This window comes from Lathamus discolor, chromosome 4 (assembly GCF_037157495.1).
Source record: "Lathamus discolor isolate bLatDis1 chromosome 4, bLatDis1.hap1, whole genome shotgun sequence".
NCBI lineage: Eukaryota > Metazoa > Chordata > Aves > Psittaciformes > Psittacidae > Lathamus > Lathamus discolor.
The window spans coordinates 108,456,222-108,469,134 of NC_088887.1; the positions used below are offsets into that span (position 1 = coordinate 108,456,222).

General features: G+C 38.3%; 1 protein-coding gene across 5 annotated transcripts in view; it reads right to left on the reverse strand.

The window, feature by feature from the left end:
- SGCG (sarcoglycan gamma) overlaps positions 1-12,913 on the reverse strand; it is a 126,895-nt gene that overhangs the window by 21,610 nt on the left and 92,372 nt on the right. For 4 of the 5 annotated variants that reach the window (XM_065678537.1, XM_065678536.1, XM_065678535.1 and 1 more), the window contains 2 exons: positions 9,164-9,283; positions 3,287-3,359 (listed from right to left, as the gene is read on the reverse strand). In XM_065678537.1, coding sequence (XP_065534609.1) covers positions 3,287-3,359; positions 9,164-9,283 — 193 coding nt within the window. The remainder of the gene's footprint in view (positions 1-3,286; positions 3,360-9,163; positions 9,284-12,913) is intronic. The other variant, XM_065678538.1, reaches the window with a different exon arrangement.

Consider the following 12,913-nt stretch of genomic DNA (forward strand, 5'->3'; position numbering starts at 1 on the left):
CTTTGAACTGGGTAAGGGCCTGCCAGGACATGAGTAAGTAGTGTTTACATTGCACAGCTTCATGTCCTAATATTCAGCATTTTTTTTAGGGTTAAGCTAACTTGCCCTCTAGCAGACGTGTTTAGCAGCTCTTAGGATTTATGTCAAATACTAAGGTCAGTTGCAAGTGTCAGTGTTGATGCGGCCATGTAGGTGTTTCTTTGATGTTATAATTCTTAGCAAACTTCTGTAAATTCTGGAAGAATCTGTACTTCCCACTATTTGAAGTTAACTGAAGACAGAACTGAATGAGATTTTAAAAACTACACTCAAGCTCTGCTAACACATAGCAACGTTTTAGCTCAAAACATGTGTTTATAATTGTGGCAAAAATCACTAGGGAGATAAGCCACTCATCCATGCAGGAGAACTTTACAGGTTATTTGAATTAATCTCAATGAATTTGAATAGTCTTCAAATTATATCCTATTTCAAAACCAGGGAAAAATTTATAATAATAATAGTTGTATATAGCCTGAAACAGTGTAATTGTTTTTGAATGAAGAGCAGATAAGAACTTAAAATTGACTACAACATAATGAATATAGGATAAAACTATTAGCTTTAAGCCTGTTAAAAAATTAATTGATCATGCATTTGAAGTAATAACCACAGAAAAGAGTTGATATGTATGCAATGAAAATCTGCAGATATTCTTGTCTTTGTAATTACAAAATTCAACAACCTACCTTACAAAAACTGAGATAATGACAGGAGATGACAAATCTACAACATAATGAATCCATTCCCTACAAAATCAGGCAACGTTCACGACAATGCATAATCATACATACTGATCGAAGTCTGTCACATCCAAATTCTACCACAGTAGAAGACACACACTTTTGAAAGTGGACATCAACATGTAAAAACTAATGTCTTGAGCTCATTTGATCTTTGAATGCACACATATCTTACTGTAAGTAAATCATTAATATCAAGGAGAAAATTAAAAGAAGTATGACGACTAGAAAAAGGGAAATATAACCCCCATTTTCAAGAAGGGGAAAATGGAAGACCCGGGGAATTACAGAGCAGTCAGTCTCACCTCTGTGCCTGGCAAGATCTTGGAGCACATTCTCCTGGAAGGCATGCTAAGGCACATGAAAAACAACAAGGTGCTTGGTGACAGCCAGCATGGCTTCACTAAGGGGAAATCCTGCCTGACCAATTTGGTGGCCTTCTATGATGGGGCTAAAGAACTGAAGGATAAGGGTAAAGCAGTTGATGTCATCTACCTGGACTTGTGCAAAGCGTTTAACACTGTCCCACACCACATCCTTGTCTCTAAATTGGGGAGATATCAATTTGATGGATGTACCACTCAGTGGATAAGGAACTGGCTGGATGGCCGCACACAAAGAGTTGTGGTCAATGGCTCAATGTCCGGCTGGAGACCGGTAACGAGTGGTGTCCCTTAGGGATCGGTGTTGGGACCGGTCTTGTTTAACATCTTCGTCCCTGACATGGACAGTGGGATTGAGTGCGCCCTCAGCAAGTTTGCCAATGACACCAAGCTGTGTGGTCCGGTTGATATGCTGGAGGGAAGGAATGCCATCCAGAGGGACCTTGACACGCTTGTAAGGTGGGCTGATGCCAACCTTATGAAGTTCAACCATGACAAGTGCAAGGTCCTACACCTGGGTCGGAGCAATCCCAGGCACAGCTACAGATTGGGCAAGGAAGAGATTCAGAGTGGCCCTGCAGAGAAGGACTTGGGGGTGCTGGTTGATGAGAAAATGAACATGAGCCGGCTTCAGTGTGCGCTCGCAGCCCAGAAAGCCAACCGTATCCTGGGCTGCATCAAAAGGAGCGTGACCAGCAGGTTGAAAGAGGTGATCCTGCCCCTCTACTCTGCTCTTGTGAGACCTCACCTGGAGTATTGTGCGCAGTTCTGGTGTCCTCAACATAAAAAGGACATGGAACTGTTGGAACAAGTGCAGAGGAGGGCCACGAGGATGATCAGGGGACTGGAGCACCTCCCGTATGAAGACAGGCTGAGGAAGTTGGGGCTGTTCAGCCTGGAGAAGAGAAGGCTGTGTGGAGACCTCATAGCAGCCTTCCAGTACCTGAAGGGGGCCTATAGGGATGGTGGGGAGGGACTCTTTGTCAGGGACTGTCGTGACAGGACAAGGGGTAACGGGTTAAAACTTGAACAGGGGAAGTTTAGATTGGATATAAGGAGGAAGTTCTTTCCTGTTAGGGTGGTGAGGCACTGGAATGGGTTGCCCAGGGAGGTTGTGAGTGCTCCATCGCTGGCAGTGTTCAAGGCCAGGTTGGATGAAGCTTTGGGTGGCATGGTTTAGTGTGAGGTGTCCCTGCCCATGGCAGGGGGATTGGAACTAGATGATCTTGAGGTCCTTTCCAACCCTAACTGTTCTATGATTCTATGATCTTAATGGTCTCCCTCTCATTTGCCATTCTCAATTTGAAAATTCAGTCACCAAGATACAGACTGTTTTTGAAAACTTTAATCATCTTCCATTACTGTCTAGTAGTTATCCCTATTGGAGAAAAAAAAAAACCTAAGAAGAGAAATTTTATGACAGAAAGTAGCAAACTGCCAAGGAATGAAAGTACAGAAGTATACTTGTTAAAGAGATTCGCTTTCATTTCAAACCTTTCTTTGAACTGGCTTTTAAAAAGAAACATAACATGTTCATGAACAGAATGCAATTTGAGTTTATTACCTCATCATAACCAACTTATTACAAGCTAATTTGGGATATTCAAAATTACACAGAGTAATGCAGAAAGAAATGCTATCCCTGAATTAAGGGGTTCTGAAACATACCAAGTAGTTTATATTGATTTTCTCACCCCAAACTTCTCTTCACTCATACAAAGCATCGCACATTTCCAAAGTGTTCTTACTAGTGTTTCCTAAGATTGACAGTAGTTTCTAAAAATCTTGACTAATTATAGGCCAATGACCTGCTGCAGACAAGCAACTTTTATTGCAACATAATAGAAAAAGTCATACCTGAGGTTTTCAAAGCTGAAAAATAGAAGTTTATTGAAAAACTTTCCACAGAATATTATGTGGCTTTAAATATTCACCACCACCAATAAAGCATTCATAATATCTTTGAAAACTGCAGAGCAATGTATAATTTTAGTTTAAAACAGTAATTTGTTTTAAATTACAGTTCTGTAAATGCTGTTGACAATGCCATGTTCAGAAAAAATCTGAATATCTATAGTAAACAATGTTTACTTATCAATGGTTTTATGTATTAATTCTTACCTAAGCTGTTTAAAGGCTTCTGCTTTCACAAGTGGTGTTTCTACAGAATGTTCAAAAAGTGCTCCTTCAGGCCCTGCAAAAAAAAAAAAAACCAACAAAAACTATATATATAAAAGTTCAAATGGAAAGAAAACAGCAACAGTGATTTATATGGCCACATTGATATTAAAAAAAAGATAAGTAACCATATATTAACAGTTAATAAGACAATTAAAATATAGCTACAGTACTACTATTACAGCATTGATTGGAACAACCCAGTACATGGGTAATGTAAAAATTCATGTGTAAATTTTAAAATGAAATCCAAGAAGTGTGAAGACAGAGAAATTTTAAACTACTTGAGACAACAAAATAAGTGGTAAGACTTTTAAAGTACAGCTTCCATTACAGTTAATAGAGAGAACTAAAATTCCACAAAATCTTTGCAAATGTTACAGACCTAAATATTCATAATGGAAGAAAGCTAATGGGAAATATCAGCATTAATGCACTAGTCAGAGTGGTGGTGGTGGTAGTGTAATGGGAATGAAAAGGCTTATCTGCATATTTTAAGCTTTCACCTCTAGGTAAGAGTAAAACCTTGCCTTCCTGTGAGAAAAATTAAGTATGACACTAAAACCCCAAAAATAATCTCAGGGCAAAATTTTTTTTAAATGGCCCTAAATAAATTTCTTATCTTCATTGCCTGCTTTGTATTTTAAACTGTAAAGAAATAATATCAAATATGATATGAATATTACTACATTTACTGTTTTATAGACTATTACTTATGAATTTAATCCTACAATACACAAGCTCAAGATACTAATTTTCTTAATGAGGACTGAAGTCAGAAAGGTTCATTAATACAACCTACACACCCTATCAAGCATAGACTATCTGCCTCTTCAAAGTCTAACAGAATGTTTATTCATACCCTCAAATTGTCCCCTACTTACCCCACCTTCTGAGCAAAGGTGTTTAAATCAAACATATATCTTCACGTTGCACTTCATCAGTAACTACTCAAACTGTAAACTTTTCCATAGCACAGAGCACTAGAAAATCACTGACAATTCTCAGCAAATCTTTAAGACATTATGAAAGACAAACAAGCAGGACAAGTAGTAAACTGTAGAAAGGCCAATACAATATGCTTCTCCATAAAGATATTAATCCCCTCTGCCCTGCCACCTTTTCTTCAAGAAAAGTGGAGGCCAAGCAGATACATTCTATTAATTTCTTACCTTCTCACCATCAAAATATTACCCAATACAACAGTCATGATATATAAACTATTATTTGTACCTGTTAAAAATTTTTGTGTGCAGTACTTGAGACCATTTTTTATCTGCTGAATGGATTTTATTGCATATAATTTTATCTGCTTGAGCCTATTTTCTCCCTTCTATGGACAGACTTCCAGTTAGCAAGTTTGAAGGGCAGGCAAAGGAGTGAAGAAGTGGACTCCTACGGCCATGGACTCTAGCCATTTGTACAGGAAGATTCTGGTTCCAGCTAGTCCTGTGACTTCACTCCTACTGCCATGACAATATTGTTAGTTATAAAGCAGAAATTTATTTGCTAGCTAATACACTGTTATAAGGTGGGTTTTACTGTCACCAATGCCAACTGAATGTAAAAAACCCTACTAGAACAAAATGTTGATGTTTGATACTTCTGTAGCAGAGTAATAAATGTCTGCAAAAGATGCAGGTCATTACAGAATATTGAAAAGGTTGTAACTGGAGTACATCTCTGGGTAGCATTAACTGTCATGAAGGGTTGAGCTGAGATTCACTTTCATACACTTAAATTTAAGTGTCTATGGTGTCTATGATGTAGGGGTCACAGATGACATAGAAGCAGAATTCAGTTACCTATTCATATGTACCTACTGTAATCTAAAATACCCTTGTTCACCATGCTTGGCCTCTAGCTGTCATGATCAAATGAAGTGTCTCTTGTAGATAAAGCAATATCCAAACGTGTTTCAAATACTGCTGGATGATCAAGTTTTAGCATATGAACTCAGCCACTATATTCAAGGGAGATGAGTGAGCCGCTGAGCTCATCCTAAAGTAGACAACTGTATTTGGCCAGCAGAGTAGCTCTCCCCATGCCAGGCCTAGGTGCCTCCTTCATGCTGTAGACTGCATTGACTGTGTTGACCAGGTTCAATTCAGTTGTCTAAACTTGAGCATCAAGACCTGAGACCCTGTGAGGTACCTGAGACACCTTGCTGCTCATGGCTTTCCCCAGGCGTTTGCCCTTCTTAGGAGAACAAAGAGAGGGTCTGCTGCTGTTTCATTCTACCATATAGGCCAGAAAACATCTAACTGAAATATCATGAGGTCAAACATACCAAATTGTTGGAAAATGGCAATTCCTGAGGTGCTGGATTCTACTACCGTATTCTTAGACTTTTATTTTTTCCTGAAAGATCCTAAATCACAGACATTTGCTCTCTGCTACATTATATTTTAGTTGGAGCCTTTCAGGTTTTCTAACAAATTGTTACTGAGCTTTTCATAATTCACATAAATGAAATCAAACTAAAACTAAAATCAAATAGTCCCCTACACTATACCTAAAATATTGCAAGATGTTGTGTATTTTAAGCCTGAGGTACTCTGTTTCTTATGATATGAGCTTTTCAAAATTTATTCCACATTGATCTTGTTCTTTATCTAAAATATTTAAAAAATTATCTCAGTATGCAAAGTATTGCTAATTCATCCTTCATGCTAATAGTATCATTTAAATCACAATTTTAATAAATTATTTTTAATTATTTATTATTTAAAATTAATTTATTTTAAATTAATAAATTAATCTCTGGAAGCTCTCAGGAGAACTGGCTACACAGGATTTGGAGAAGGCTGAGGTTCTGAATGACTTCTTTGCCTCGGTCTTCACTGGCAAAGGCTCTGACAGCACCACCCAGTTCTTAGAAGGCAGACACAGGGGCTGTGAGAATGAAGACCTTGGGCCCACTGTAGGTGAGGATCTGGTTCGAGACCATCTTAAAAAACTGAACGCACACAAGTCCGTGGGACCTGATGGAATCCATCCGTGGGTCCTGAAGGAGCTGGCGAATGAAGTTGCTAAGCCACTGGCCATCGTATTTGAAAAATCATGGAGTCAGGTGAAGTTCCTGACGACTGGAAAAAGGGAAATATAACCCCCATTTTCAAGAAGGGGAAAATGGAAGACCTGGGGAATTACAGACCAGTCAGTCTCACCTCTGTGCCTGGTAAAATACTGAAGCACATTCTCCTGGATGGCATGCTAAGGCACATGAAAAACAACAAGGTGCTTGGTGACAGCCAGCATGGCTTCACTAAGGGGAAATCCGGCCTGACCAATTTGGTGGCCTTCTATGATGGGGCTACAGAATTGATGGACAGGGGTAGAGCAGTTGATGTCATCTACCTGGACTTGTGCAAAGCATTCGACACTGTCCCACACGACATCCTTCTCTCTAAACTGGAGAGATATCAATTTGATAGGTGGACCACTCGGTGAATAAAGAACTGGCTGGATGACCACATGCAAAGAGTTGTGGTCAATAGCTCAGTGTCCAGCTGGAGACCAGTAACGAGTGTTGTTCCTCAGGGATCGGTGTTGGGACCGGTCTTGTTTAAGATCTTTGTCAGTGACATGGACAGTGGGATTGAGTGCGCCCTCAGCAAGTTTGCCGATGACACCAAGCTGTGTGGTCCGGTTGATACGCTGGAGGGAAAGGATGCCATCCAGAGGGACCTCAACACGCTCATGAGGTGGGCTGATGCCAACCTTATGAAGTTCAACCATGACAAGTGCAAGGTACTACACCTTGAGCAATCCCAGGCACTGCTGCAGCCTGGGCAGAGAAGAGATTCAGAGCAGCCCTTTGGGGAAGGACTTGGGGGTGCTGGTTGATGAGAAAATGAACATGAGCCAGCTTCAGTGTGCGCTCGCAGCCCAGAAAGCCAACCGTATCCTGGGCTGCATCAAAAGGAGCGTGACCAGCAGGTCGAAGGAGGTGATCCTGCCCCTCTACTCTGCTCTCGTGAGACCTCACCTGGAGTATTGTGTGCAGTTCTGGTGTCCTCAACATAAAAAGGACATGGAACTGCTGGAACAAGTCCAGAGGAGGGCCACGAGGATGATCAGGGGACTGGAGCACCTCCCGTATGAAGATAGGCTGAGGAAGTTGGGGCTGTTCAGCCTGGAGAAGAGAAGGCTGCGTGGAGACCTCATAGCAGCCTTCCAGTATCTGAAGGGGGGCTATAGGGATGCTGGGGAGGGACTCTTTGTCAGGGACTGTAGTGACAGGACAAGGGGTAACGGGTTAAAACTTGACCATGGGAAGTTTAGATTGGATATAAGGAGGAAATTCTTTCCTGTTAGGGTGGTGAGGCACTGGAATCAGTTGCCCAGGGAGGCTGTGAATGCTCCATCCCTGGCAGTGTTCAAGGCCAGGTTGGATGAAGCCTTGGGTGGCATGGTTTAGTGTGAGGTGGGGTTGGAACTAGATGATCTTGAGGTCCTTTCCAACCCTAACTATTCTATGATTCTATGAATTTGAAGCAAAGTAGGTATGAATGTCCTCTCACTCCTATTAATTTTACACTGAAATAGCCTCACTGATTTTAATGGATTTGCTTTTAACTTGTACTACAGCGTAAAAAAGAAACAGGCAATGCGTCTTTCTACAGTATCTGCTAAAGTAAACAATTATCCTTGCGGTGTAAAGACTAATATTGGACAAGTCAGACTACATGTTTTTTACACTCGTGTATGAATTATTTTTACTTACTTTGAGCAGAGATAGACTTTTCCAAATCAGTTAACAATTATGCTGTTTTTCATATCTTTGTTAAACATGCTTTTCTATTAGAGTTTAGCATCCCTTGGGCAAACAATAATTATTTGATATGGCTTCCTGGTTAAACACAGTTGTAATTTCAATTAAGTTAAATAGTAAAAAACTTAAGATAAGACCCTCAGGCATAAACAGAATTTATTAACACATTTATTATAACTTAACTTTGGCTTTGAAACACCAATTGTATAGTTACTACATTTGTAGTAATATGAATACATCAATTCAAATTAAGACCTCAAGATTTCAGGGGACCAATAATTAGCAAAAGTTAATCATGATAGCTCCACTCAGGTTACAAATATTAAAAATGTAATTGAAAACAAGTTATAGAATATTTCTTGTTATTCCCTTTGATGGATTCTTCTGCTTAAGGAGAAATCACACCTTGATACATCTGCATTAATGCAACCTTATACTTGGAAAATGAATGTTGACTTTATCAGGTCATATGAAAGGAAGTAGCTTTTCATGTGATAACTGACATCTTATTTTGTAAATGAGGACTTCGGTGATTTGAAGAAATAGCCTAAGACAAACTAGTCTTTGACAAATGGCATTTAAAATATATTACAAATACCATTCTGTCACATACGTCTACACAAAAAAGCAGAAATATAGTGGCTTTCACTTTGAAAGATAAAATCATATAAAAATAGCAGAGAGAATCTAAAAATGTTTTCACAAATAAAACCCAATACAACTCAATTTGTATTATCTAGAATTTTTTCAGCCTCAGTTAACATCGTGCATCGGAAACATTTAATAATTCAGAAAAAAAAAGCACCGATCACTAAAATAAAATATACATATATACATATTTATTATTTTACTGTGATATGCATTATAATTTTGCTTTTAAAAGTTCTAACTGATTACTTGTTGACAAAGGTTATATCTTCAGATTTCTATTCCCTAATGAGGTAAAACCAGAACCTGCATTGACAAAATGATGTATTTAAAAATGGCATTTTTCATTGTGTTTTTCTTGTGGCTATTTGGGCATTTCTCAAACTGTTACAAACCTGTGACTCGAAGTTTATCTGTGCCAATTACAACCTCATTTTCATCCACTGTAAAAAGTGGTTTGCCGTCCTTTGAGTTGATCTGAAATTGCTGACCATGGAATTCTACCATTTTAGGACCTGCAAAGCACAGTAGAATAATGGATTAATCACATCAGTTTTCTTCAGCTTTCTATAGAAATTGCTAATAATTTGAATTGTGGTCTTAGTAATTTAATGACACATTTAAGTATGTTAAGGATCATGAAGAACCCAGATATTCTAAGGATAGTGGCCCTGTAAGTACTAAAATTGGGTAAGTCTATTTGCAAGGTCAGATTTGTTGTTCAAAACTGTGCCTGGAGTCATGCTTTCAGACTGGGTTTCCAGGGAATTTAGGAAATCCCTGATGAACTTACCAAGGCAAACATTCCTGCTCTTGTTGGAACTGCTGAGATTCTCTGATCAGTGTGAGCCTATCATCTTTTTTTTTTTTTTTTAAATAAAATCTAATTATCAAAGTCCTTGCAGCATCATCTCTTATGATTAGGGAGGCTTAAATGCTCTAAAATTACAAGCATCCCATGTAAGAGCAGGACCCTCAGCTCTACATAGCAAATGTCAGTTTGGTGCCACATATCTAACAATTGTTACTGGTTATGTTCTTAGAAGAATTTCAAAAAGCTACAAGAATATTTGCAGTTTGATCTCGTACTCCAAAAATTAAAATAATTATCTGCAAGACAGTCTTTATGTATTACCAAATCCTAAATTCAGTAAAACATCCTGTTCTACAGTATTGACTTGGTAAGCGGATATAAATCAAACCCTTAATACTACCCTTTCTACAACCTGATCAATTAAAAATTCATATAACGTAAATTTGAGTGTCGATTTGATAGTCATCATCTAAATCTGTGGTCAGAATTAGAACTACAGAGAATGGTCAAAGCAGTTAAGACTCCTTTTTAATAAATGTTTTTAATATATTTTTAACAAATGCATTTCACAGACTATTCATGGGAGCAAGAGGCGCTGAGCTGCTTCCTTTCCAGCAGGAACCTGTCTTACCATGCCTGCTCCCATAAATGTTAAGTATATTCCAGGCAGTAATTCTCAAAAGAAACAGCATTAGGACTATTTTTTTTTTTCCTCCCAGATCTTATGTTAAAATGACATTAGGTGGTGGATGATTGATACGCTAAGAAATGTATTCTGGTACTTCCTAAAATCTGCATGGTAGCTGATGCGAGAGATGCATACCATAAAGTTTTATAGAATTTGCTTAGTAATTCATTTGGCAGACACAAAGTATTGCTTTTAACTGCCCACCAAGCACAGAAAGGGTTATAGAAACCATAATATCCTAAACTAAGGCAACGATTTTAAGGCATAAAACCCGATACAGTTTCTATTTGAAGATGGTTAGGACAGAAAGCTGAACTCTGCAGTACATTATACTCTGCTAGACATGTGCACCCTGACACAGCTTTACCCATCACAATTCAGCTATTCTCTAAAGCTCCTCCAAAGCATGACTTTATTTCTGAGAAGTGTATTGCAAAAAGTGAAAAGGTGCTGAAGAGTCATATTTTTTTTTATAGCAAAAGAAACAGTTCTGGGTAAGTGAGGCAAGGTTAGATCTCTATCAATGGTTGCCTTCCACAGATTCAGTTCTAAGCTGTGAGGTTTTATAGTGTAATGTTTCAAATAATAATTAGAAAGTGCTTTAAGTGTGTCTGAATTATCGTGCAAACCTGCAAACAATATTCAGCAATATATCTAGAAGACTCACAAATACATACTGTTAATTTATATATAATTGTTAATTATTTCCACACAACTATAGAAAAATACTTTCATGTAATGAAGATACTGTATGTTTAGAGGAAATGTTATCTACTGATTTCCTTGGTACAAAGGCAGTCATCTTTGAAAATGAATTGCTGGGTCTCAATAGTGGCACTTCTGCTCTTTCCTTCTCAATACCTTGGTAGACACAGAAGTTTTAATAACTTAAAAACACATTGGAAAAAAAAAAAAGAAAAAGAAATGATTTGAAAGAACCAAAGTGTGACCTGAGTTGCACCAAGCCTAACTTGATCCCTTCTAGGGGAACATTTATCTTCTCAATTTGCTGAATCTATTTCACAGGATATCTTGTTAAAAAAGGGTTTTTCACATTTCTCATAGTAAAAACAGGAAAAACCTTTCTCAAACAGCGTGAATTGATTGATCTAATGTGTGTATCTGTATACTGCCAGAAATTTGACAGATATTTATTAATTCTACTGTTATGGAATGTAGATTAATTCAGAGAGATGTGACATAAAAAAAAGAAAATAGTTGTAAGATCATCATACAATCATAGAACAGTTTGGGTTCGAAGGGACCTTCAAAGGTCATCTAGTTCAAGCCCCCTGCAGCGAGCAGGGACATCTTCAACCAGATCAGGTTCCCCAAAACCACATCCACTCTGGTCTTGAATGTGTCCAGGGATGATGCATCTATCACCTCTCTGGGCAACGTGGGATAGTTTCACCACCCTCTTTGTAAAGAATTTTTTCCTCAAGTCCAGCCTGAATCTCCCCTCTTTTGGTTTAAAACCGTCAGCTCTCATCTATCACAACAGGCCCTTCTAAAAGATTTTTTCTTTTCTTACTCTCTTCTGCTATCCATAATTTCTGATAACCTATGGCTATCACCTACTCTGTATGCTTCACTTTTCTCCTACCACCTAGAATCATTGAAGTGTTGAATATAAGCCAAAAACCTGAATGCTCTGGGGTATTGCTATGCAATTTAATTTTTTAGTTAATTTTTATTAAAGCACCTTACTTAAAATAAGTTCTCAATAAAAGTCTATTAAAAATGTAATGCTCCTACAGATTCAGTTCTGGTTCCATGAGTAATGCAGTACCAAAAGATGCAAAGCCATTGCTTTCAGAAGCATAGAATTAGTCAGATTTTCATACAGAATGGTGTGCAAGTACTTGTTGGTCTTTTATTAGAATTAAAGTGTTATTACAGAGAACATGCAGCACATTGTGTATATCACTGTGCCAGTGATAGGACAAGGGGCAATGGGTGTAAACTGGAACATAGGAAGTTCCACGTTAACATCAGGAAGAACTTCTTTACTGTAAGAGTGACAGAGCACTGGAACAGGTTGCCCAGGGGGGTTGTGGAGTCTCCTACACTGGAGATATTCAAGGCCCGCCTGGACAAGTTCCTGTGTGATGTACTGTAGGTTACCCTGCTCTTGCAGGGGGGTTGGACTAGATGATCTTTTTAGGTCCCTTCCAACCCTTGGGATTCTGTGATTCTGTGATTCTGTGATTGTGTATATACATTTTCTGTCCGAATCATACATCTCTCATCACCTTGAAAAATGTCTCTAATACATTAATAGAACACCTGCTGCTCCTGTTTCCTCTTTTTCTCTAGTTCTCCTTTTACGTGATGAATAATACAATTATGCCCTCTGAGATCAAAGTAAGGATGCCTTACTGTCAGCACTTCTTACACTTTGTTGTTCTCTATGATTAAACACAAGTCTAGAGATCTCTAAAAATCAGTTCTGAATGATCACTGCAGACACTGATCATGCAAACACTGGCAATTGGTACTTTTCCCTCTCAGTATGATTTACTAACTAAATGTCTTTACCCATCTAGGCATTGTCTTTATAAAATAGTCATTAGAAATACAAAAAAAAAAAAAAAAACCAAAAAAAACCCCAACCAAACCCATGAAACATTTCACTGTAAA